Below are 24293 nucleotides of genomic sequence, written 5' to 3'. Positions count from 1 at the left end.
CGTTTTCTATAACTTTTTCCCATCTTTCTGGCAAGAGATAGATTCCACCACGATAAAATCACTCTTCTTTTCAGTTGATCCATTCGTCGACGAATTTTCGCACTTCTTCCAAATTATGAAAGTGCGTATCCTCTAAAGCGTGTTGCATCCACCGGAACAAATAATAATCGCATGGAGCAATGTCCGGAGAATACGCGGGGTGCGGTAAGACTTCTCATTCAAGCTCTAATAGTGTTTGTTTCACTGATAACGCAACGTGAGGTCAAGCGTTGTCACGAAGAAGAATCACTTTCCGTCGTTTACTCGCAATTGCTGGTCGTTTTTGGTCCAATGCTTGCTTCAACTTGTACAATTGGTGTCGATAACGATTAACCGTGACAGTCTCATGCGGATTTAACAGCTCATAGTACGCTATCCCACCAAATACAGAGCCTTACTTTTGAACCGTGAATATTGCGTCTCGGAGTGGATGTTGATGGTTCGCCTGGATCCACCCATGATTTTCTGCGTTTCGGATTATCAAAATAGATCCACTTTTCATCCCCAGTAACAATCGGAGACAAAAGACTCTTCTTTTTTTGCCTGGCGATCAACGAAATGCAAATGTTCAACCGGTTCGCAATGGCACTTTCCGATAATTCATGTCGAACCCATTTCCCTTCTTTCTGAATTTTTCCCATTTCATGTAAATGTTTGGTAACTGTTGTACGATCAACATTTAATGCTCTGGCAAGTTCTGAAGTGGATTGTGTTGGATTTTCGTGCAATAATGCTTGCAAATCTGCATTTTCAAGCTTTCTTGGTTGTCCCGAGCGTTCTTTGTCCTTCACATCAGTATGACCACTTTTAAAGCGTCTAAACCAGTATTCACACGTCTTAATTGATGGGGCAGAATCACCATAAGTTTCCACAAGAATTCTATAACCGTCAGCCGCAGTTTTCTTTTGATTAAAAAACAAAAGCAACGCATGTGGAAAATGCTCTTTCGAAAGTTGCATTTTTACGATGATATAAACACGACTGTTATTGCATCTATTGCTATAATGCTACTAAATGTCATGGATAATGTCAACACTGTAAGAAACAACAGTTATCGGAAACAGTTATTAGAACAAACTGACACTACAGCCATCTGTTGCAAAACCCTCAAAACTAAATCACACTCCTAATATATATGTATATTAATATAGTGATTATTTTATGGTCATTGCGGGGAATTTAAAGCACTCAAAGGTACATAAAAAAATTTTCAAATAATAATTAACATTTCAGTGTTCTCTATATTTCATACGTGTTATCATTACAACGTTACATCATTACATATTCTCTCATATTTTATGGGATTGATGTTACACCATTTCTTATTTGTACAATTAAAATTCTTGAAAAATCAAGTCTAATAATAAAAAAAAAATTTTGGCTTAAATTCTCATGTTCCCCGCAAATAAGAATGCAGACCGAGTCCAGTCCTAAAGCTGAACGAAATTGTAGTCGTCGAGGATCTTGTAGCGGTCCTGCCGATAGTGCACCAGGTCGTCCAGGAAGCGCATGCTGCTCTCGTTGTGGAGTTTCGTCAGCACGGGCAGCAGCGGCGTGATGCCCGCGATATTCGCCAGGTCGTCGTAATAGTCACCTTGCTCGGGGCCCATCATGTGAAAGTGCCTCTTCTGCAGGCCCCTCTCGGCGCGTTTTGCTGCTTCCTCAGCCTCGGAGCGCAGCATATCCGCTCTCGCGGGAAAACGCCTCTCGCCGTGCCAGTGTCGTAGGACGAATCGCACCTTGAAATTGCAAAGTAATCGCATTGCCATTACCATGGCTATTACCATGGCACATAGTCACGCCGGCCGGCCGGCCGGCCGGTGCCGGATGCGCGACACTGGCTTTCTAGCACTTTTTTTCCATTGTGAGCGACCGCGCTCCTCCTTTCAGTCACGCTGAAGGAAATTTCATGCGCTTCGAACGCCGCTGCGCATCTATCTCAAGAGGATTACAACGCTGTTTTTGTATTTGAATATTAATTTTTTTCAAAGCGTGGAATACTATTGCAAACAATATATGATTGAAATATGAGTACTCGAAGATGTAATTGTGACAACGGAAAAATAAGTATTATATGGTATCTCGAGCCTTAAATTAAAAAAAAAGAAAAACACGATCGAGCAAGCTGAGTCATACCTGTAAATCGAACATGCTGAAAGCGCAAACGTAGAACGGAAGACCGACTAGTGCCAGTGTAGGGTTTTCTATGGACACCAGATGCTTCCAGAGAGGTGTCACCATATTGGAATCCACCTGGACTCCACAGGACTCGGCGAGGAAGGGGAAGCTGTACTTGTACCCTTTCGATCAAGAATTCAAAGCGTCATTTCAACCGTCGTTATCCCGCGAGAGCAGAATGACGCACGACAATGATTTCTGTAACTACCTGTGCAATAAAAGACGACATCGACCTGCTCTCTCGAGTCATCCGCAAAAATCGCCTCGTGCTCCGTCAGTCCCACTACGTCAGATTTCTAAAAAACAAAAAGAAAAGAGATATAGCTTCGGTGTATCATATTTTACTATCCTCTTTTTCAGGCTCGCGCTTTTTTTTACCTGCACCACGTTCTCGGGGAATACGGTGTGTATAGTTTCAGTCAGATGATGACTCAGTATCACGCGATTCGCGTTCCCCGATATTTCCAGTGCCAAATCCATACCTGTCGAGGAGGAAAAAAGGTGCCGCGGTTCAGTCATTCCGTCGAATAATTTCCTTAAGTTCTCTCGTTGAGAGTCTGTTCACCTCGGAATAAAAGCCGAGGCTTTCGCATGAATATAGTTTTTATTTGTCGACAAAATGCAGTAGGAAAAATATATTTCAGACAGATTCCCCATTGTAATAAATAAACAAACTTATTTACTAACACAAAGCATGTTAAAATTAGGGAAAAAATAATTATATGTGTACCAGAAGGGCCAGCTCCTAGGACAACGACAGTTTTGCCGTTAAAAACTTCGGGGACGCGATAGTCGTGGCTGTGCAGCTGTTCGCCCGCGAAGATGTCCTGGCCGGATACCTTTGGGGTTCTGGGTTCAAAATAATGGCCGTTGCATACCATGACCGCGTCGAATGATTCAACAACGGTCGCGTCCCTCTGCAGATCCTTGACCTTGACCCTCCACTTCCGGTCCCCCGCAGGCGGTTCCACCAGCTCGACATGATGCAGCAACTGCGCAATGTGACACATTTACAAAAATACGTTCCAGCAAGCGGAATTATTAACGCAACGTTATTTTGCACGTCTTTGTTAAGAAATTACACTGCTTTTAGTCAGCAAATTATTTGTGATACAAGATATACTTGCGTCTTCGTGTCGCAACACATTTATTTAACAGTTTTATGTACCTACCCGAATATGAGAACGTAGTGCAAAGTGATCGCAATACGCGTTCAGGAAATCCAGTATCTCCGTGCGCGATAAATAGCTCTCGGGTCTCTGCGGTATTGGGTAATCCGGATAGCCCATTACTTCCTTCGGCAGATTAGTTCTAACGACATAATTTTCATAAATTTAGTCGCACGATACGTGCCTTTAAAGGCCTAAAATGCAAATATAAAATTTACAGAACGGAGAAATCTTAATATTGAAACACCAATTTTAATATAATAAACATATATAAGAGTAAGAGATACTATACGAAAATTAATAGCTGCTATTCCGATTTCATTTCATTTAGTATCGATATACTTTCTCCGTAGGATCAACGATTATTGAGAAAATGAGAGTTATTTGCCGCGGAATGCGCGCGTATCATACCTCAAGCTTTTATACATGCTAGTGTGAATCTGCAAACCGTATCTATCAGAACCAGTTTCCTCACGGTAGACCCAAGTGCCGCCGATTTGGTCTGTTTTTTCGTAGCACACCACTTGATCATCGTAAGCACCGGAAACGCAGTGCCGGAGTGCAGCGAGTCCCGCGGCTCCAGCGCCGATCACAGCGATTTTCATGATCACGCGAGATAGTGGTGGTTCAAGCTTCGCAGAAGAACACAAGAAGAAATCCTCATTAGCACCTTCAGCGAAAGTTGTCGTCGGTCTATTTACAGCTGTTTAATCGTAATTCTCATTTTACGTCACGTGCAACGTATCGCCCTTACTTTTATTTCATCAATGCAACTTTTTCTTTTGATAGAAATTCAATTAATCACGAATATACCTAAAATTAATCATTTTTCTCATTTTTATCAAAGAAAAAATATCCTCCACGATGACTGCGAATAACAAACAAGATTATCTCTTTGTAAAAAGTTGTTATTTCTCATTTACGCTATTTAAAATATAATCGTCAATTTATCACACAAAAGTTGGACGAATCATTCTATATAATTGCGCTCATGTTTAATATATAAATCATTAATCTCTTCCATGACGCTGTTTATCACTACGTACCAAGTATGAGCTCAATAATCGGTTTATGCAACTTTCCTGTCGAAATATCGCAGACCAGTTATAGCGGTTTGGATTATTTACGACTTTGCGTAAACCGGCTAGACTTGTGAAAGGTATACGATCGAAAGCCGAGTAGTCGTTTCTTTCACGCGATACTTTTGTCATACATATTATTATTAAAGCACGTTTATCGCGTGTTACAATTCAACTTTATCACGCTTAAAATTTTCCAGTACTGATTCGGACCGATTAATCGAATTAGAAGACGTGATAACTTGTGCGGACGTAACGTACACGCAAGATATATGTATGTATGTAGAACGCACGTGATTAGATTTGATAAAACGACAGACGCATGTAATAGTTCGATTCACAATACAAGATAACGCTTTGATAAGGTACACTTACGAATAAGAGAGCACCGCAACAACAGAGTCAGTGGAACGCACGATATGCATGTGACACAGCTGAAGAGGAAAATGAAATGGTCGTACGGAGCAATTGGGTGATCATTAAGAAAGGAGAAATACAAGGTTGATACCGATAAGGCCATCATGTATCTCGCATGTTTACCACATACGACAAGCTCGACCTTCGGCTTCTCTCACACGTCTGTCTCACTATCCCTGAATCCTCTCGTCGTGAACCAGTTTTTAACGAAATTCGATATTCACGAAACCAGAACATCTGGAAAAAGGAAATAACGAAGCAGGAGCGTTAGGTGCATTTCGAAAGGAGTGCCTACTTTCTTCGAAAAAAATGCTCGCAGAGTAAAATACAAGCGAAATATAAAATATAATTCTTTCCGCGATTTTATTCCTTAAAATGCAATTTATTATTACAATTGATCAGAGATCATATGTCTATAGCTAATTCAAAAATATAGTTTAATTGGTCGCGCAAGTAACGTAAAGATCTACCAAACAAATTTAAATAAAGGAATTTTCATCATGTAACTTCAAAGATTTGACGGGATCCGGTGAGACTTTGTGTACAACGAACGTCGTTTCTATGAACACAGTAGCATACGAATATGCCTGGCCAACATCCTCCTCTCGTCTCTACGATTCCCATTTATTTCTGTACAACATGTACAACTGCATCGCCGTCCTCGCGTCCTCGACGGAACTGTGCTCGCCCACCTGTATCTCCCTACCCAACAATTCCTGCGCGAGTCTCTTCAGACTGGGCGTGTTGCCCTTTGATATTTGACGGAAGGGCTTGTACCTCGAGGTATCTCGCCAGTATCTTCGCGGGTGCGACAAGTACAGCACGGTGAGGTCGTGCTTGAGGGCGTGTCCCACCAGGATGCGGCCCTTCAAGATCTCCGCGACTTCCACCTGTACAACGCTGAAGTCCTCTCCGGTCTTCAGCTGCTCCGGCCGGATGCCGCTCACCGCCGTCCTATAGTCCACGACGTTCTCCCGCGGCTTGACGTACTTGTCGTATATGCAGTCACCGTGCTTATTGACTATCGACACTCGAGCCACCATGCTCTCCACGCCATCGCCGATTCCAACCATTTCGCAGTCCATGGCAATCTGCTTGGTGAGAGTCTTGTTCTCCTTGTTCTTGACAACGTCATGGCTGCTTTTCTCCTCTACCGGATCCTGCGATCGGAGGTAGGTCAGGCAACATAATTTATTGGACAAATAAAAATTATACAGGATAACGATAATCCTAAATGCTTACTCTATGCAACGGAGTGGTATATATTCTTTTGGGTTTCGGATGCCTGTGCTGTGGAGTATTCTTTTCTGTTTGCTGTTTGTTTGGCTTTGATTCGGAAAATAGATTCTTGTACATCTCCCAGTTGCAGCCGGATGCCTTGCGTTCGGTGCTCGGAACAAACTGTTCCGTTTTGCTCCTCTTCTTTTTCCGTTTTGTATTACTTGGTACGCTGTCCATTCTTTCAGAGAAATATTTTTCTTCACTGTGTATTATTTTCTTCTAACGACCATTAAACGCTTACGGTAATAAAGTTATTCCCTAATAAATTAAGATTTTATATTTTAATATTTCTAACCTCTAATTATCTGTAGCACTTAAAAACGCTTGAATTCAATAATCATACGTTTATATGTATTTAACGGGAGCAATATTTATGTAATACCGCAATTTCTTGATATTACACAGATTGTTCATTGATGTACAAGACGTAATAAATAACATAAGCAGATACTTTGTTGGTTAAAATGTGCTCAACGCTACTAAACAAAAGTTCATCAAATCATTAATAACACTTGTCTATGTGAATAAACAACAATTTTTCCAATACTATACTTAATTTATCTTTACATTAAATTGTTCTTTTTTTAAAGTATCTCTAATAATTTAATATCAACATTTCAACACATTTCATAAAGCTCTGACCATAGAATACGTAAGCCATAGAGCTTAAGCAACAATCGCGTTGAGTCCTTGCGATTTAAGTAACTATTTTTCCGCGACTATCATTGGTCGACTAGCTTTCTGACGGTTACGTGCGGTTGGTATCGAAGTTATCTTAACCTTCTAAAATGTGATCAACACTTATTATTCCTATTACAAGTAGCGACGATTTTATCTATATTTTATTTTGCAAGTAAATATACATATAAATTCTTCTTCACTATCTCACGATTACGTAAATACCGATTGAAAGAGTACAAAATTGTTTCTTACCGAATCAGCATCCAAACGACGAAACACACGAAGATTACGGGAAACATTACACTCGACAGTGTCATTATTTTTCTCCGGTCGTATGTACAAAACGTATCAATTATTCGAAAAATGAAGATTCCTTCCCTCTAACTCATTGCAATCGAATATAAAGTACGGAAGATCGCAATAACCATGCGCGAAGTGAATGGACACGATGGTTATTTTAAATTTCTCCTCACGAGTATCTGGTTCCCAGGAGAATACAAAACCAACTAAATTCACTAAACACTCTGCGCCCTCATTGGTCGCCATTTAGCGAATCTAGTTACTTTCACCATTTTCACTACTCGCGTCGCACGAAACGCGAAATTTCAAACGGAAGTCGAAACAATTCGATGGTGATGCCAGATTTAATTCATCGCAATGCACCGGAGATGTCGCATCGTGCGTGACAACCGCTTGCAAGCCGGTGTAATCAAATGCAGCGCGTGCGGCCCGTTGGGACGGCTTGATCGCGAGATAAAGACTTTTTGACAGTTCGAGGGAACAATGGATGATGATTGCAACACGACGATCAAGGACACGTTTCAGGAACCGCGCAAGAGGTTCTGGCTGGTGAGTCCCGACTTGATTTTCGATGTTTCGCGAGATGACCTCTCACGACCGTCCAGTGTCGTAACCGACGTTTGAATATCAGTGTCATTAAGTCAGTGAAAGCGAACGTTTTTGTCTGAATTTTCCGATCATTCTACCCGATATCACGTACACCGCAACGCTCATTCTGATTTCTATCGCTGCCGTCCGATTTCTTGCGTAATGTGCGATGGTAAAATTCTTCGCACTAAGAATAACGTTTAAACGTCACCTGTACTGCATCGTGTCACAGAGATCGAGGAAACGGCCCAAGAGCGACGCGATGAGCGTCAGTTCGATGGACATATCGATCGACTCCGACACTGGAAAGAAGAAGAAGCGCCGCAGGATCACGGAAGTCGCCAGCAGCATATTCTCTTCCTCCAGTGTGGCGAGTAAGCTAGGAAATACTCTACACAGATCCTTTAGTATCCAACCGAACGCGTCGGATTTGTCGATAATCGAGGACGAGGATACTGAAACATTAGGCAAAAAGTAATTCGAAACTTGTACATCTTCGCCTACGTACAAGTTTGGTTCGTTCAAAGTATACGACGTGTCAATTTCACAGATTGAAGAACGTTACTGAGAGTTGTAACAATCTAGCGATCAGAAGTTGGGTGTTGGACATTGCACAGCTACACGGCAAGGAGCGGTTGAACAGCGTGCTGAGCCGGAGCCAGGTCAGGAGGCAGGAGGCAATTTACGAGTTGTACTGTGGTGAGAATGTACTACTGAATGATCTGTACATATCGAGGGACTTTTACTACGAACCTATGTTGTCCACCGAAATCTTCACGTCTGAGGAGTTGTTCACGCTCTTTGGCGACCTCACGAGTCTCATCGAGATACACAGTAGCTTGGCGGATGAATTGGTCAAGTTGCGCGACAGATCCGGCTTCACGAAGACCGTGGGCCCAACAATTTTAGCCTGGGTTTGTGTAATTTCTACTTGTATATCTGCCTCTTTTCATCCATGCGTGATGTGTGTTAATCTTGTCACTCCCGCAGTTGTCGACATTGAAAAAAACGTATGTGGAAAGATGCAGGACGTTGGTTTGGGCAAGGCACTTACTGGACGAGAAGAAATACAGCAATAAGAAGTTCCAGTCATTTCTGAAGAAGCGCTTGGAGTCGCCGCATTCGGTTGACCTGTGGACTTATCTGGACGTCCCACGCTCAAGAATCGTCAAGTATCCTCTATTGGTGAAGGAGATCCTAAAGCACACTCCCACTACTGATGCAGACTACTTGCCGCTGAAGGAGGCGAGCGACGTGCTGTCCGATTTGTTGAAGAACATCGATCGCGTAATGGGTGATGCCGAGTGTAAGCTCGCGCAGTCAAAAATAAACGTGAAGCTCGAGCACGATCCTGAAGGGTGCGTCGCCAACGCCACAGAATTGATCACGGAAGGCCAGCTGAAGGATATGCGTGGGATAGTAAGTTTCATTCCGGTCTCTCGTCGAAAGTAAAAGATTAAATAAATAAAAAAGTAAAGAGTAATAAATCTAAATAAATAAAAATTAATAAATAAATCTAAATAAATTAAAAAATTATTTAAATACATAAATTTCCTCTGATAATTGACAAAATCTCTTTGCAGAAGTATCACTGCTTCCTCTTCGACACTTGCTTCGCCGTAGCCCGTCCCACCCGTCGCATTAGCAAGAAGTACAATCTGTTTACCCCCGTTGTCGCCCGAGAACAGATATGCGTGCAAGTGGAGGATAAAGGTGGCGCAGAAAGTGGTTTCAAAGTCGGAGAACACTTTTTCGTAACGGAGGACGACCACAAGAAGAGACACTGGATCGACTCGTTCAACAAGCTGCGTCCCACAGTGAGCATCTCGAACAAAATCTTCAGTGCCGATGACAAGGAGAACTTGTCGAGCAACGCGGAGCTGTCGAATGCTTACGTCACGAGGGCATCCATGTCCAGGAGAACCTCTACGAGCAGTATAAACGACAGTCCCTTTTCCTTTTCCATAAGGAAGACTCTGCTCAAGCAAAAGCGTAACAGTATCAGCTACGTATAGTGAGAACTCGCTCACAATCTTGTCGACGAGACGCACTCCTGTTGTATTATACGTAAATGGCGAAATACTTGTAATTAATTAATTAGTACAAAGATTCGCGCGTCCCCCACTAGTACAACGAAAAGTATCCTCATTTATCTCGCTTTGCGTGATCTACAGTTGGAAAGTTTGATGATAACTGCAAATCGTGAAGTAAAAATAACCGTGAAAGCCGAAACGTCACGGCAACGTTATATTCTAATATATTAACGATATTTGAGGGTCTGCTTTATAATTTTGTATCGATGCAAAGCGATCAACGCGTCATAACGAATTAACAATTTGTATGTCTTGGAGATTAGAGATGTAACATTCCAGAAGTAAGAGATATTATTCGGCGTTTAGTTTATTAAAGGAAGGGCAACTTTTACGCGTGTGCATACGCACGTTGCTGGGATAAAGCACAACTTAAGAACGATGTAATATATACACATATGTATATACAAAGGTCTATTTCAAAATACATTTCACGAGAGATCAGTCTTTTATATTTATAATTATATACGTTCATTTTTTTGTACTAACATATATATATATATATATATATATTTAAATAAGAAATGGAATTTTTATACACACATTTTGCAATAAACATGAAAAATATGAAATTGATTCCAATGCATTACCAACGGACGTCACGCGTTGTTGAAATATCTACAAATGGAAGAGTCAAACGATTCCATTCAGTAATTGTTTTAATTTTTTTTAATCAGTAATTAAAATTCAGTAATTTTAATTCAATTTTCTCGAGAATTTCGAACTATTCTTTACATAGTTTTCCAAGACAATTTCACGGTTTTGTAGGTTTCATCGAATTTCCATCGGGATAACGTTTCTTGAACGCTTTGATGAGCTGCGGGTCGACGAGATGCACACCATCCACCTGATTGCCTAACGTGATCCAGTTCGGCTGCACGTTATGCGGTCGACCGAACAGTTCGATCTTCCTGGTGCCAGGGCTCATGCGCTCGATGATGCCATAGATTTCGTCGGGCTTATGACTGGTGGCGCGAACCTCGGCGACTATCACGTCGCTATCCAGCCCCCGATTGATGCGCGGATTGCCCTTCATACCGACCAGACAGTGCTCCTTGCCGTGATTCAGCCAATGACCCGTCCTACCGGTGCGTATTATCCTCTGCAGCTGATTCGTCTTCACCCAGATGATCTCGTCGACCCTTTCGTAACCCCACAGCTGCAAGCATTCCCTTCCCAGCTCCATGGCTCTGCCAGTCACCCAGAGAAATAAAAGTCCCTCATCCTGGAGCGCCGGGATCCCCAGTTGCCTCATCTCATCGTCCGACATGGTACCATACGGTAGTTCCATGTGGATGTCCCAAGGTGGGTCGGCCATGATCACGGCGAATTTACCGAGGACAGTCATATCGAGGTAACGCAAATCGCACTGAATCCACTGCGGCGGGTATAAAGTTAACTCGCTTCCCACGTTACTGCTGCTACCGCTGCCGTTCTTGTTGTCCAAACTCAGCGCTTTGTTAGGTGCGGCATTGCTCGGACTGTCGGAGTCGTTGGTCTCTTTCGGCTGGGCGGTAGGACCGTCCACTTCATAATGAACATATCTATATAAAAAATGATATAAGAATGATAAAAATAGCTCTAAATCTTTTCTGATTTAGAAATATATAGAAATATCTAAAGATCTTTCAGATATCCATAGCGATTTGATTTCTCCGCATTCTTACTTGCAGGTGTCCATGTGGAAGCACGTATTGAGGAAACTGCAGTCCCCCAGAGACTCGTCCGTGTGACTCTGTATGATTTTCTTGAAATGCAGTTTCTTGCACTTCTCCGCGAATCCGGGGCCGCCGTTCAGTTTCACGCAATCCACTCTAGTACCGTGCGGACAAAACTCCATGACTTGGGCGCCCCCCTGAGAGCGGAACCGTTCCGCCAGGGATTTCTCCTTGGAAGTCTGTTTCGACAGCAGGTCCAGGATCTGCTCGCCGACCTTCTTGCTCTCCTTCTCTCTGATAGTCGGCATCGAGATCAGAGACATGATGTCCTCGGTATTCTTCTTGTCCACCTTCGTTTGTTTCTCCGAAGGCGCATGATCGTTCAACTCGGACGTCTCGATGCTCTCGGCGATCTCCGTGTCGTCAGATTGCGACTGACAAGACGATTGCGATTCCGTGACAGACAGCACTGTGTATCCAAATACTCCATTCTCCGTGACTTCCTTGATCCTAAAGTCATAATTATGATTCACGATTTTTACATCAACTTATATTGCACAGTAAATGATTGCGTGACGGAGAGTGGAAGCTCACTAACTTAACTATATCTTGCGCAGCAAGCTTTTCTAGAATCTTATGAATGTCTGTGGAAGATACGTCGGCATTGAGGTTTTTACGTAGCTGATCAATCAGGTCCGCAGATGTTATCGGTAGACTAGGTAAAGACTCGTGCAAGATGCACAGCACGTCTCTCTCGTATTCATTGTGATCGGAACGTGAAGACGCATTGGAATCTGTAAGAAATATATAAATTATAGCCGCGAGTAAATTCTTCCCTGGACCAGACAAGAATATTAATAATAATGCAATTACCAGGGCATGCAGACTCTGCCGTTAAGGTGGATGGAATTGGTGTAGAAGTGAGCAACTCATGCCTCTCACGTTTCCTCTTCTGTAATTTCTCACGGTAACTGTTCCTCTTTATCTTGATCGCTTGTATTTCCTCAAAAGCATCTGACATGTTTCGTGCAAGTTTGACATAAAAGCATGCTTTAAATGTATGAAGAAGCGACTACGAATTATCGTCGCCAAATTTGCGGCAATCCTTTTCTTAATCTTTCTTAACCAGGCGTCATAGAAGCATTAAATTAAGAAAAAACTTTCTTAACCTATTAATCTATTATTTTATTTAATATAATGTAATTTAGTTTTATTATTTAAATTCTAATTTATTTAAATTCTAATTATATTTAGAAAATCTTCTAGACATCGCACATTTATAAAATAAATGTCAAAATGCCAAACATAAATTTACACAGTTTTTTAGTGCATTCAAATACATTCATGTACATACATTTGATACCATGTCAAATTTATTCATAGACTTTGTAATAACTAGATCGTTAACGATTATGAAGGTATGCTGCACAGTGAGTTATGTCGCCATATTTATAAAGAGGAGACCAACTAGAAAAATCCCTAGTCAAATTACCAATCTCAGGCCATCCGCGTCACATCTACATATTCGTGTATCATGATTGTTCAGTAGCATGCAGTAGCGTCGTGCACTATGCAATTTGCAATAGTTGTCTAATGCGTTGTTTAGTGCGTGAAGAGTGAGATTGCACGTGTAATATGTGTGTTAATTTTTATCGAGTTTTGTAAATATTACAATATTACAACTTAATTACAACTTAATTGAATTTCAATGCTATATTATAAACAATTGTAAAAAATGGAACATACCAAACCATTTTTCCTGTCGGTCACACAACGTATCTTTAGCAACTGGACAGCATTAAGGGTAAGTTTTGCATAACCTCTAATTTCTTGTTAAACAAATCAAAACGAAGTTCTTGCCTTACAAAATTGAACATGGGCAATGTAATACAATTGAAATAAACTGTCTGCAATACATGTGTATCCATTTCAGCTGGCAGTGGAACACGACATGGGCCCACTAGAAAGTGCAGTACAATTTTGCCCATATATGACAGAAGTATTATATATGAATGGTTCGTTGCTTCTGTTATGTCTGACTTAATACTACATAAATACTGCGACTATGGTGATATACATACTATTATATTGAGTGATATTTTATTCTGTTCCTTTAGATGGACTGACCAACGGTCAGATTGCAGAAGAGCTGGAGAATTACATGGAGGAGGAGTTTAACACCGAGATGGAGGACGAGAGCAGTGTACAAGTAGCGGCAGAGTTGTTGAGGTTCTATCAGTATTGCATGGAGGGCAACGAACCCACAGCGAAAGCCGAGCTTGACAAGCTACCACCGCTGCAGTCCTGGCTCGTCTCCGAACAACCTAGTCAACCTAGTCGACCCACCCGTCCTTTGCCAGTGCAACACGAGAGCAGCTCGGACGAGGATATGGACGTGGATAATAACGAGGATGGGGATGGGGAGTGGACCGTGGTGACGAGCAGGCGAAACAGATAACTCCTCATTGTTCTTTTGTATAAAAGATATCTTTATATCCTAGTTATTTTTTTCTATAAAAGAGTGAAAAGAGAGACGGAAGAGAGAGACATAGGCGCATACGTCCTCGCGACGTAGTGTGCACGCATTCGTTCCGCAGTCATACAAACTTCGACGCTAGAGATACATACGAAAATATTTTTACCTAAACAGCCTTTCGAAACGTTCGTTAAACGTCATTTGCCGAGAGCATCTTCTGTGTCTGTAAGGAAAAAAAAACAAATAAAATATTTGTTTTTTGTTATCTCAAGTTTTTGTTTAATCACTAAAATTTCGATACTATCTAGGGATACCAGTGATACTACCTTTCCCATTCTGAGATAGGCGGACGGTATAGTAGCCGTTGTGATATTGCATAGCCTGAGCCTTTTGCGGCACGTCCTGTCTCCTCTCGGCAGGTCCCAGTAGGCTCAGAATCACCGGTAGAAATAGCAGTCCGTGGAACAATCCAAATAGCACCACGGACGTGAATAGCTGGAACAGCAACAAAGTGTGCTCTTTATTTCTGTTTCGGGCAACGACTGCACTTGCGAGTTTCACGGCAAGTTTTACATCCGTACTTTGAAGAAGGTCATGAAGACGTAAGCCTGGCTGAAACCGAGCAGAACGAAGGCAATGAATGTGCTCAGGCCGCCGTTCAACACTGCCGGTCCAATCACGCAGATTGTCGTTATCGCTCGCTCTGCAAGTACGACGAAATGTGATAACACTTCGACTTCTGCATTTTATAATTAAATGTTTTAAATAGAAATCATATTGTTCAAGAACCTTGTCTACTGCCACTCGAGCGTATGAACTCCAGGCCGATGTGCGCGGCGTAATCGACTGCCAGTCCAGCGCACAGCAGGATCATGATGGTCGACGAGATCTCGATGGTTATTCCTAGGAAGTACATCGAGCCCAGAAGGTCTATGAGGGTGAACAAGACGCAGCACATCACCCAAAACGACGCGAGTAGGTTCCTGAGCAGCACCAACGTCACTATTCCAACCGCCACTATCTCGAGGCTCAAGTTCCTGTTCAGTTCCTCGCCAATGATCTGCAAGATCGATCGATTAACGATCTACTTGAAGGGGAGATCTCGAGAAAGCGATTTTACGAGGTTTCGTTTACCGTGTTCGACGCCCACGAAACGTAATCGAGCGAATGAATCGCAATGTATTCGTAGCCCTTCGTGAAGTTGACCGACTTCACGATATCTCGAACCGATTGCATAGCGCGTCTCTGATTGGCCGTCGTGCTCACGGGAACATGCTGCACCAGGATCTGCGACGTCTGAAATTGCTCTTGGTGAGAGACCGGCGTCTGCACGATGTAAGTACGTGTAATATTTTACGTTATATTTACTGTAATGTTGTAATCGTTGAACGGCAGTTTGTCGAACTTTATATCCTGGATGAACGCTTGGCCCTTCACCGTGAACAGCAGATATTCCGTAAGTATATTGTAATACTCGTCCTTGTCTTCGATGTATTCCACTGATAAGAGAGATAACGTGGTATTAATTAATTGCATTTCAGCAAGGTGCAAAATTTAAATTCCTCCAGCTTGAATATTTGTATTTAAGACAGTCGAATTATTTGCACGTGATCGAGAAGATTACCTTTGCCGGTGGTCTCCAGCCATTTCTCGTACGCCATGAACCATGGGTCGAGAGTGCGATTGTTGATGTACGGGTTCTGCTTGAGCGCGCTCACCAATTCGAACAGCGCCTGGCGATCCTCGTAGTAGTCCACGCCGGTGAGGTATATATTGACGTTCTTGCCGTATCGCGGAAAGTGCTCCTTCATCTTCTTGTCGAAGCGTATGGGATAGGACTCCTGGTTCAGGTACGCGAGCGGGTCGAAGTTCTGCTCCAGTTGGAATATCGCCCACGCGTTGACGCACAACAGGGTGGCGGTGATCAGTAGAACGATCGTCTTCACCCACGTCCGCATCACGCAGGGCCCGACGTAGTTCTCGAAGATGAGCCGCTGAAGGTTCCGCTTGCTGCACTCGTTCGGCCGCCAGTTGGGACGCGGCCGGCAGCAGCAGCCCTCTTTCTTCGCCGCCAAACGCCTCTCGTCGTACACGAGGCAGCTGACGAAGAACGTGATCTCGTAAATGTACAGGAACAGTATGCCCGTCGCGGCGAACATGCAGAAAGACCTCAGGAATGGCATCACCGTCGTCATGCCGATGGCGAAGGCCACCATGTTGGTAAACGATGTCACGGTAATTGACATACCTGCAATGACGGACAGACATTAATTGTATAGTACATAAAGTTCGGCAACGCGTGACTGCACGAACTTTCCGTATTTTTAGTCTTTCCGCGTCTGTCTTTCCTATATATGAGCTTTCATTCGAGATACATCCAAAACGCGACAATTACGCGCGACGCGAATTATTTCCGTCTACCGAGCTTGCCAAGACTACGTCGCACCTGACACTTGAATGGATTTCGCGATGCGGGCGGGGATATCCAACGACTTGTCCGCTTCCGACAAGGTCTCCAGACTTTGCATGATGACGAACATGTCGTCGACGCCAATGCCGAGCAGCAGGAACGGCAGAATCGGGTGGACCGGGCCGTAGGAAAATCCCAAGTAGTAACAGATCCCGTAGGAAGACAGGAGGGCCTGACCGACCACGGAGATGCCCATCAGGGACAGATATATCCGCTGTTGCATCGCGTTGCAACGGCCAATCATCACAATCACGTAGATCGTGATGAGCGACATGCCGCAGAACAGTACAGTCATGTTGCTGTTCACCACCTGGTGCAGCATGTCCTGATAGCTGCGCAACGTCACCGCGTAGATCTCCATGCCTGGCGGCAGAGTGCGATTCGAGTGCAACACTTTCTCGATGAACTCCACTTCCCATTCCGGTGAGTGTGGATTCGACTTCTTCAGCGACCAGTAGAGGATTGTCGCGCTCGCACTCTTCACCCTGCCGTTCTCGTCGTACTCGACGCCCGCCAGCAGCGGCGCGATATCGGAGAGTATATCTTTGGTTTTCCTGGAAAGCCACGGAGAAAGACGAATTAACATACGATCGCATCTCAATTTTGTGTCACATGGAATTTTCAGCGACTCACTTATTTTGCAGGCTCGCGGTAACGTCTTCTAGTATCTCCGCCTTCGTCAATTCGTCGATATTCTCCTCGCCATCCTTTTGCCATAACTTTAGGAGCGACTTATGGATACAGGGCTCCTTCGTCATCGTATTATTTATAATAGGTAGGTATTCTTCAGGAAACTCTGACTTATCCATAGTCTCCCACTTGTCGTTCTCTTGAAACCACGTGAAGTACCTGTAATTCATCGCGGATGTTTCAATAAAAATTCATGTAAAGGATCGTACTTTAACGTAACGCGAAAGCGCTTACCCGGCGCATATGTCTTCCCATGTGTTATTATTTATCACTATATTTTTCACGTCTCTCTCGATGCTTTTGATCTGCAAGCGAGCAATCGGTTATATCATTATGATGAAATCGTAATTAGAACATACTTCGTAGCGTATCTTTAATACAATTTTTACCGCTTAACGTTATCGGTTTGATATGCATGTAATTTCATGCGAAAAAGAAAATGTACATACACATAGACACAGACGCACGAGAATGATATCTCTTGTGCAAAGTGCTAATTTTTAATATTGTCAAAGTATGAGATTTGTATCTTGATTTTTCTTCTGAAGATGTCAAATTAATGCAATGATAAGCTTAACTATCGTGGGGAAAATTGTGCATTAATGTGGAAAAGAACCTTCATTGATACTCGTATAATTCATGATCGCCTATGTACCGATCGCAGCACTTCGAGATCCAACACGTTGGGAGCGGTGACGAGGATACTTTCGTGTCTGAGATCATCGCGGAAATGCTCCTTCGCCCAGGCGGCGTCCTTGCGAAATATAGAGCCGATCGGGATGTAGAGCTCAACCTCATCGATTTCCTCTTTCCAAAGCAGCAGTCCGAACCCGCAGACGAGGTTTAGACACAGAGATATTATCAGCCATAGCCATGGCTTCGTGGCTATGCTGAGTCCGATCCTGGAAAATAAAACGGAAAACTAAAGATAAAATATGGAAATAATGAGCGATGAGTACGTCTTAAGAGTTAAAAATAATAAGTGGCTGACAAAAATATAAGCAAGTAAATGTAAACTCGATAAAGAGCATTGACCACGAATTTATAGGAGGCTGTTATTAAAATCGAGTGCAACGCCAGGGCTATAGAGAGATACATTAAATTTAATCATCGTCTACAATCGCATGATGATCGTGAGATAATGGTAATCGATAAGTTGGGCTAACGTTGGGACAATGATCTCCAAATTAAATGAGACAGAAGCGAGAAAGGGATGCCAGTAGATTGACGATATTCTATAATCCGATCTTAACGTTACTTGCTTGCAAGATTTTGTTGTGTAAAACACACGAAAAACAGGAAACTTCAGTCACGAATGAAAAATCATAATGTAGATACGTCACAGTTATGTTCATGTGCGTCTTGAGAGTGACTTAGAGTTTAAGATTTTAAAATCTGCTTCTAATTTTCAGCTAGCTGCTAATTACATGCATTCGTAGCGATTTTAGAATTGCACGCAATAAGATTTCCTATTTGATATAGAACACAGTTCCCTTTCTACCAAGTCCGTTATCGTCCAGGCCACTTAAGCTACCAATTAATCATTAATTAGGGACAAAGAAGATATGTACCTCTATACGCATCAATAAGACTCGAGATTGCCTTGTGCTGCCTTATAAGCAACTTCTTTGATGTTTTCAAACACGCAACTTCAGGAACACTTCCAAGAACGCGCTAAAATATCTCGAGAAGTTGTGTACATTTTAGAACGAACAGCTTTTCGGATTATTATTAAACTTTGCATAGAAATAAAAAAAGAAAAGAAATGAAATATATATATTTTGGCAGCGATTAATAAAATTTAAAATATTTCGTTACTTGATGATAATTGTACGTATAAAACTCGAGCGAAAAGTATTACATTCAGGAAATGACCATTCGGCTCTGTTTAAAGAGAGATCGAAAAATGTATGTATTGAACAACGTTTACATTTATAAAATCGATTTCCGTAATATTTCCGTAGTATTTCCGCAGAATCAGCTTAATTGGCAATGAAGAATGCGAATCAAGCGCGGCGCTCTTGCCGAGTTACATTGCGATCGTGAAAATTGGCTGAAAACCGTGCTAACATAATAACAGTTAACGCACATGACGATGTCATCTACTTACATCTTCCGTTTGGAGCTGATTATTTCAACGCGCGATCGAGAAGCGAATTTAGTGTCGTATCGCGGGAAAAGCGATAATTGTGCACGATTATAACGCGCCGGACTTGATAAGAAATTTAAATAAATTCAAATGTTTGGTACTTTGCGATCACGTATCGGGATTACTTTTTATTTACATCTTTACCATACGCTCGTTCTGATTTACATTCAGTCTTTCCGATACATATTCATGACGTGCATATTGAGATCACAGTTTGCGAGAATCTTACGTCGAATGTTCCAATGGAAGTTTACTCTTGCTCCTTGAGCAACGTTCGACTCGAATCAAGGAAAACACGATGATTTGCTGCATCATCTAATGGCACGTAGTTATTCACGTTACCCAGAGAACAAAACGCGGAGAGAATCAAAGAAATCTTTGTGGAGAAAGCGAAAGCACAATCGCGGTTTCCCTCGAGGCTTCTTTAATAATTAAATTTCTTCCAATGAATTTGCGCGCACATTATCAATCGTAAAGTTGTACGGAAAGAAAGGCAATGCGCGCTGACACAAATGGAAATTGATGACTGAATGCATCTTGATGACGCTGATTTGCGACTAATCTTTCTAGACTTCCGAGCTTTAATACCGGACTGAGCTGAATTAATGGAATCGTTCCTCTCGGAAGAATGATGCTGCGCTGTGTAAAGCACGTGAATACCCACGTAGCACAGCAGCGTGTGCAAAGCGCTTTGAAAGCGCTATTGAGAATGCACCTCCCAAAACCGCTGTCAGTTACGCACTTTTTTGGCAGGTGGATATTTTGATGGATTTCGATTCACAGTGTGCTAAAAATGATTTCTAAGACTAAAACGTTACTTGAAAACATGTAATTCACTCTGAAAAACACTTAAAAACACTTGCGTTAATCACGCGCATAAAAAGCACTTTGAAAGCGCACGTAGCACAGCAGCGCGTGCAAAGCGCTGTTGAGAATGCATCTTCTAAAATTGCTGTGGAAATGCAACGCATTAAAATAAGTATATATTAAAATACATAATATTGTGTATTATTTCGTGACTATTTATTTCAATAACTTTTCTCTCACTATATCCAGACAGCACAGGATATCCTATGGATATCCGTTTTATGTCCATTTTTTGTCGGGATATCCATGAACCTTATACAGATATCCATAGGATATACATTTGTGAACATTGTAGGACTATCCCAAAATGGATATGTTTGTATATCCATATGCTATTCTTCATTCTAGCTTAGAGTGAAATCGCCTTCCCGTTTCCCACCTCTGATTCACCAAGCGACCGATAGATGGCCAGGCCAGGCGTGACGTTCTCGCAAGCAACATTTGCGTTATCACCTTACAAATAACCATCCGCAAAACCGATCTAGCATTCTTTGCTTCTTCTCTTCTTTTGAATGCCGATGCTGAAATAAGTCGACGCCGTGCACGGCGGTTTCCCTTCCCGATCCCGGCGCCCCATCACTGATATCGGTTCACGCGACATTTACAAAACGATTTTACTGGTAGTATTTTTATTCTTCAATATCTTTGAAGAACATCTTATGGATGTCTTTCGGATATCTGGGTGCTGTCTGGGTATTAATCTACGCGCTTGTAAAGTGCTTATAATGGGTTTTTGAACGGATTTTGAGCGCGCTTTGAGCGCTATAAAACTGCATTTTTCCTGCGCCGGTCTTACACGCTTATAAAATGCTTTTTCTAGTGGATTTTGATAGCGCTTTTAAAGCGCTGAATTCATGCGCTCGCAGTAGCGCTTTCAAAGCACTTTTCAGGTGCTGTTGTGCTACGTGGGTAAAATGCAGGACATACTGGATTCTTAGATACGGATAGACGATCGATTCTATTTCGTGGCGAGTAATCTGGAAACCTTCAATTCTTTATGATCCTTTTCTGTCAGTGACGTGGAGCTTTAATGTATCAGCTGCGCTTATCCATTCGAGCTATTCTGGACACCCATCCATTATTCATGGAAGTCCTGCCGTCGACTTGGAGTTTGATTTGTATTCAAGATTTCCAATTTATCGCGTTAAATACACTCGTTATAAATTTCTTCTCAAATAATTACACGATTTATTAGAATTTATTTGGAGAAAGAGTGAGAAAAAAATTTGAATCGACTGTTTGCTCTTTAAGCTAAGTTATTTGTTTGCCCTCTAACACAAGTCGAAGACGCGCTTTCCAACCTCGTTCTCTTTGTTCCCTGGTCAAAAACACGTCTAACCATCCCCACCCGTAAGGAAAATCGTGGAATACTAACGGACAGGCTATGTATCTACGCTCAAATCTCTAAAATTTTCTTTCTCGCCACCTACATACGTTCACATTATGTATGCGTGAAATCTACAGCTCGATTGTTTTGAATGAGTCACTGACGGTAACGGAAACATCTCATTATCAGAAAATCATCGAAGGAGACAAAAAATAACGTTGAAGGAGAGCGCAGCTTCCAAGCTCTCTCTCGTGGCATCGAATAAATATAAAGCGTGACGAACAACGCGTCCTCGCCGTCGCAGCGACGGGAGCCGAGTGTCAGCGAATCCCCTCGTGCGTGCATGCGCTATTAGACACCCGGGATCTTCCGGGGGGACCTGTACGGAACATACGTACACGTATACACGCACTATACGCTCACCGGTGGAATATCCGGTCGGAATTGAAGTGAAAGTCTAGCAGCAGCTCCTTGCAGCGGCTCCACGTGATCCGTACGCGACTGTCGTTGCTCGTGGACGCGGCTCTCCTCGTCGTCGGTCGGCCGTCGCCGCGCGCCTCCATTGTTGCTCGCCCGCCACGTCCAAGTAACGTCTAAGCCGCTTCTCGAGCTGGCGCTCCTCGTGTTCGCCCGGCCGACTGACTGACTAAACTGCTCCCGCGACCGAGAGCACTAGCACGCGAGGCCAGTCCGCCGGCAGTGGCGTCAAAGCTGCGGCGCGGGGATGTAGTGCTGCGTTGCACGTAGACGCGCGTGGACGGGGCATCGGCGGTACATTGGCGGTGTCAGCGGCGGTGTCCCGTACTGCGTCCGCGACGCATCCTCGATGAGAAACTATATACATGTAAAAAATTAATTAGGATTAATAAAGATGCGCGTAAACGTGACGACAAAGAGACGAGGGAAAAAATAGGTGACGCGCGGGAAATAGATGCAAAGAAATGATGGACAGGGGTTGCCGTTCTCTTCACCGGTCCGTCCTCCGTACCTTTGTTCGTCGGACGCGAAATTGTCGCGAGCAATCGCAGTGGGTGGGGACGAAATCGATGCGCGGCACGCTGCACCCTCTGATCCTCGCCTGACACTGAATTGCATAGCCTCGCGCCGCTCCGACTGTGTCGCGAGCGACACATTGCGATGTATATGATATATGCCTTTTACATGATTCAAAAGGTATTATCACGTGCGCGAGACACGCGCTCACGGAATACCAATTGTTTTTCCCCTCACAAAGAACTGTTACGTAACCGATTGATAAGATACTCGATCTAACGAGTCTTACTTATTGTTTCTCACGGTTGTGCGCAGGTTGATTCGAATTATAGTTTTTGAAACTATCGAAAGATTTTCTTTTCAGTCTCGATGACGATGCGACCGACGGAATTTTCGCGTCCACGGTCACGTTTTATTGCTGAAAAAAGCCCGGGATTTCCGAAAGGTGCAACGTGAATGCAGCCGCGAATCGCGAATGGCTGTACCCCTCATCGCTCGGAAGTTATACCGTCGCTTATGCGCGCGACGTGATTGCCAAAATTACGCATACATATATATATATATATATATACACGTACGATACGCGAATGCATATTTTGGCAATCATGGTACACCGCTGCGCAACATATAGCTCCGTTCAACGTACATAGTCGTACATTTACGTTAAGTGCAGTCGTCCGGTTCTGCGTTTTATTGATCTTGTATATATGTATACCATATTATCACTCAGAATTAACAATATGACGAACTTTTAATTTATTACCGCTGTAATGTTTCGTATTAAATATATCGAGACTTTCTTATTTCGCAACTGTACGTTGCTAACCTCACGCGATATCTTTATCGAGTGCTAAAAGTTTCAGCGTTCCCATACAGCACGAAAAGATTGCATATATATTGCAAGAATCTTCCACCGCAACGTAGCAACATTGCAAATTCACTGCGAAATGTTTCTGCAGCATTGCTATGGGATTGCAGGAATGTGAAAATGTTCGCTTTTTGGAACATTGCAACAAACATCATAATAATATTGCAATGTAATGAATTTGCAATAATTATAATTATTCATTATTATATACTTTAAATATTTTTATTTATATAACTTCAATATTTTTATTTATTAACATAAATAGACAATTATATGTAATATAACAATAGTAATAAAAAATGAAATAAACATTTTCTCTATTTTTGTTATAAAAAAGTAACTGTTCTTTATAAAAAAAACTTAAAAATCCTCTTCTTGAGATATTATTTTTCCTTTAATTAAATAATTGAATCTTCTTCGTTTTTGTTTGTATGTTGCCTGTAAAAATAAAATAGGAATTAAAATTCATATATTAGCATAAAATTACATAAAAATATACATACTGCAAGTATGTATAGAATTATATGTAAAATGACATACTTTGATCTCTCAATCCTAACCGGAGCTTGAGCAAGCCACTTGGAAATGCATTCAGCAATTTCTGCATCAGTGGCATGATTGTGTATTTCACGAACAGCTTCTATAACAGAAAAAGTTATTAAAAATATTACAACTATTAATATGCAGTTTTCTAATGAATTTCCATAATTTTGAGGTTATAGTGATATAAACCATGAGATAGGCAAATAGAGTGATTCTCTATTATAATTAATAGATACAAGATTAACAGCACACAAGTGCTATAATTAGACATAATATTATAAAAAAGTACTTACCTTTTTCTTTTACGTAACTACTTTCTTTTAGAATGATGCTCGCGTCGTACAACCACCATGTTCTTTAGATAGTCGAAAGAGACAAACACCGCATGCACATATATATTACCGAGCTCAGATTCTGGTCATCACACATC

General features: G+C 42.2%; 6 protein-coding genes and 1 long non-coding RNA gene across 10 annotated transcripts; 3 read left to right on the top strand and 4 right to left on the bottom strand.

Moving 5' to 3' along the window:
- Window positions 1-1260: 1260 nt before the first annotated feature.
- On the bottom strand, window positions 1261-5088 carry LOC105280776 (senecionine N-oxygenase). Its single transcript, XM_011341566.3, has 8 exons — window positions 4841-5088; window positions 3798-4018; window positions 3390-3528; window positions 2948-3209; window positions 2596-2699; window positions 2426-2513; window positions 2176-2339; window positions 1261-1778 (listed from the first exon to the last, which is right to left on the bottom strand). The coding sequence occupies exons 2-8, from the start codon at window positions 3989-3991 to the stop codon at window positions 1470-1472; spliced, it is 1260 nt and encodes a 419-aa protein (XP_011339868.1). The 5' UTR covers window positions 3992-4018; window positions 4841-5088; the 3' UTR covers window positions 1261-1469.
- A 140-nt stretch (window positions 5089-5228) lies between these two features.
- Window positions 5229-7122, bottom strand: LOC105280775 (RNA exonuclease 4). The gene is made up of 3 exons (XM_011341563.2): window positions 7097-7122; window positions 6125-6341; window positions 5229-6042 (listed from the first exon to the last, which is right to left on the bottom strand). The coding sequence occupies exons 1-3, from the start codon at window positions 7105-7107 to the stop codon at window positions 5494-5496; spliced, it is 777 nt and encodes a 258-aa protein (XP_011339865.2). The 5' UTR covers window positions 7108-7122; the 3' UTR covers window positions 5229-5493.
- Window positions 7123-7476: 354 nt separating this feature from the next.
- LOC105280774 (rho guanine nucleotide exchange factor 3) lies at window positions 7477-10269 on the top strand. Its single transcript, XM_011341562.3, has 5 exons — window positions 7477-7693; window positions 7965-8206; window positions 8283-8646; window positions 8723-9151; window positions 9316-10269. The coding sequence occupies exons 1-5, from the start codon at window positions 7628-7630 to the stop codon at window positions 9745-9747; spliced, it is 1533 nt and encodes a 510-aa protein (XP_011339864.1). The 5' UTR covers window positions 7477-7627; the 3' UTR covers window positions 9748-10269.
- Window positions 10270-10471: 202 nt separating this feature from the next.
- Window positions 10472-12875, bottom strand: LOC105280773 (N6-adenosine-methyltransferase catalytic subunit). Its single transcript, XM_011341560.3, has 4 exons — window positions 12354-12875; window positions 12079-12274; window positions 11490-11990; window positions 10472-11366 (listed from the first exon to the last, which is right to left on the bottom strand). Exons 1-4 carry the CDS (start codon window positions 12499-12501, stop codon window positions 10577-10579), a joined length of 1635 nt encoding a protein of 544 aa, XP_011339862.1. The 5' UTR covers window positions 12502-12875; the 3' UTR covers window positions 10472-10576.
- Window positions 12876-13016: 141 nt separating this feature from the next.
- On the top strand, window positions 13017-14224 carry LOC105280768. Its single transcript, XM_011341552.3, has 3 exons — window positions 13017-13284; window positions 13414-13495; window positions 13598-14224. Exons 1-3 carry the CDS (start codon window positions 13216-13218, stop codon window positions 13936-13938), a joined length of 492 nt encoding a protein of 163 aa, XP_011339854.2. The 5' UTR covers window positions 13017-13215; the 3' UTR covers window positions 13939-14224.
- LOC105280769 (NPC intracellular cholesterol transporter 1) lies at window positions 13952-22588 on the bottom strand. 4 transcript variants are annotated; one of them, XM_011341554.3, is made up of 13 exons: window positions 22448-22588; window positions 21883-22293; window positions 17772-18018; window positions 17351-17421; window positions 17060-17275; window positions 16403-16980; window positions 15581-16204; window positions 15325-15455; window positions 15091-15252; window positions 14746-15016; window positions 14538-14659; window positions 14283-14451; window positions 13952-14179 (listed from the first exon to the last, which is right to left on the bottom strand). In XM_011341554.3, exons 2-13 carry the CDS (start codon window positions 22020-22022, stop codon window positions 14154-14156), a joined length of 2757 nt encoding a protein of 918 aa, XP_011339856.1. In that variant the 5' UTR covers window positions 22023-22293; window positions 22448-22588; the 3' UTR covers window positions 13952-14153. The 4 variants fall into 4 exon arrangements, with proteins under 4 accessions (XP_011339856.1, XP_011339855.1, XP_011339857.1 ...); XM_011341553.3 differs by lacking the exon at window positions 22448-22588 and having other exon boundaries at window positions 21883-22437; XM_011341555.2 differs by lacking the exons at window positions 21883-22293; window positions 22448-22588 and having other exon boundaries at window positions 17733-17914.
- On the top strand, window positions 18001-20276 carry LOC105280770. Its single transcript, XR_002193374.1, has 2 exons — window positions 18001-19024; window positions 19092-20276. It is a non-coding gene; the product is annotated as an uncharacterized LOC105280770 (long non-coding RNA).
- Window positions 22589-24293: the final 1705 nt, after the last annotated feature.

The sequence above is a fragment of the Ooceraea biroi genome, chromosome 8 (genome assembly GCF_003672135.1).
Source record: "Ooceraea biroi isolate clonal line C1 chromosome 8, Obir_v5.4, whole genome shotgun sequence".
Lineage (NCBI taxonomy): Eukaryota > Metazoa > Arthropoda > Insecta > Hymenoptera > Formicidae > Ooceraea > Ooceraea biroi.
The sequence above is the reverse complement of the archived record's forward strand: the minus strand, read 5'-3'. Positions and strand labels throughout refer to the sequence as shown.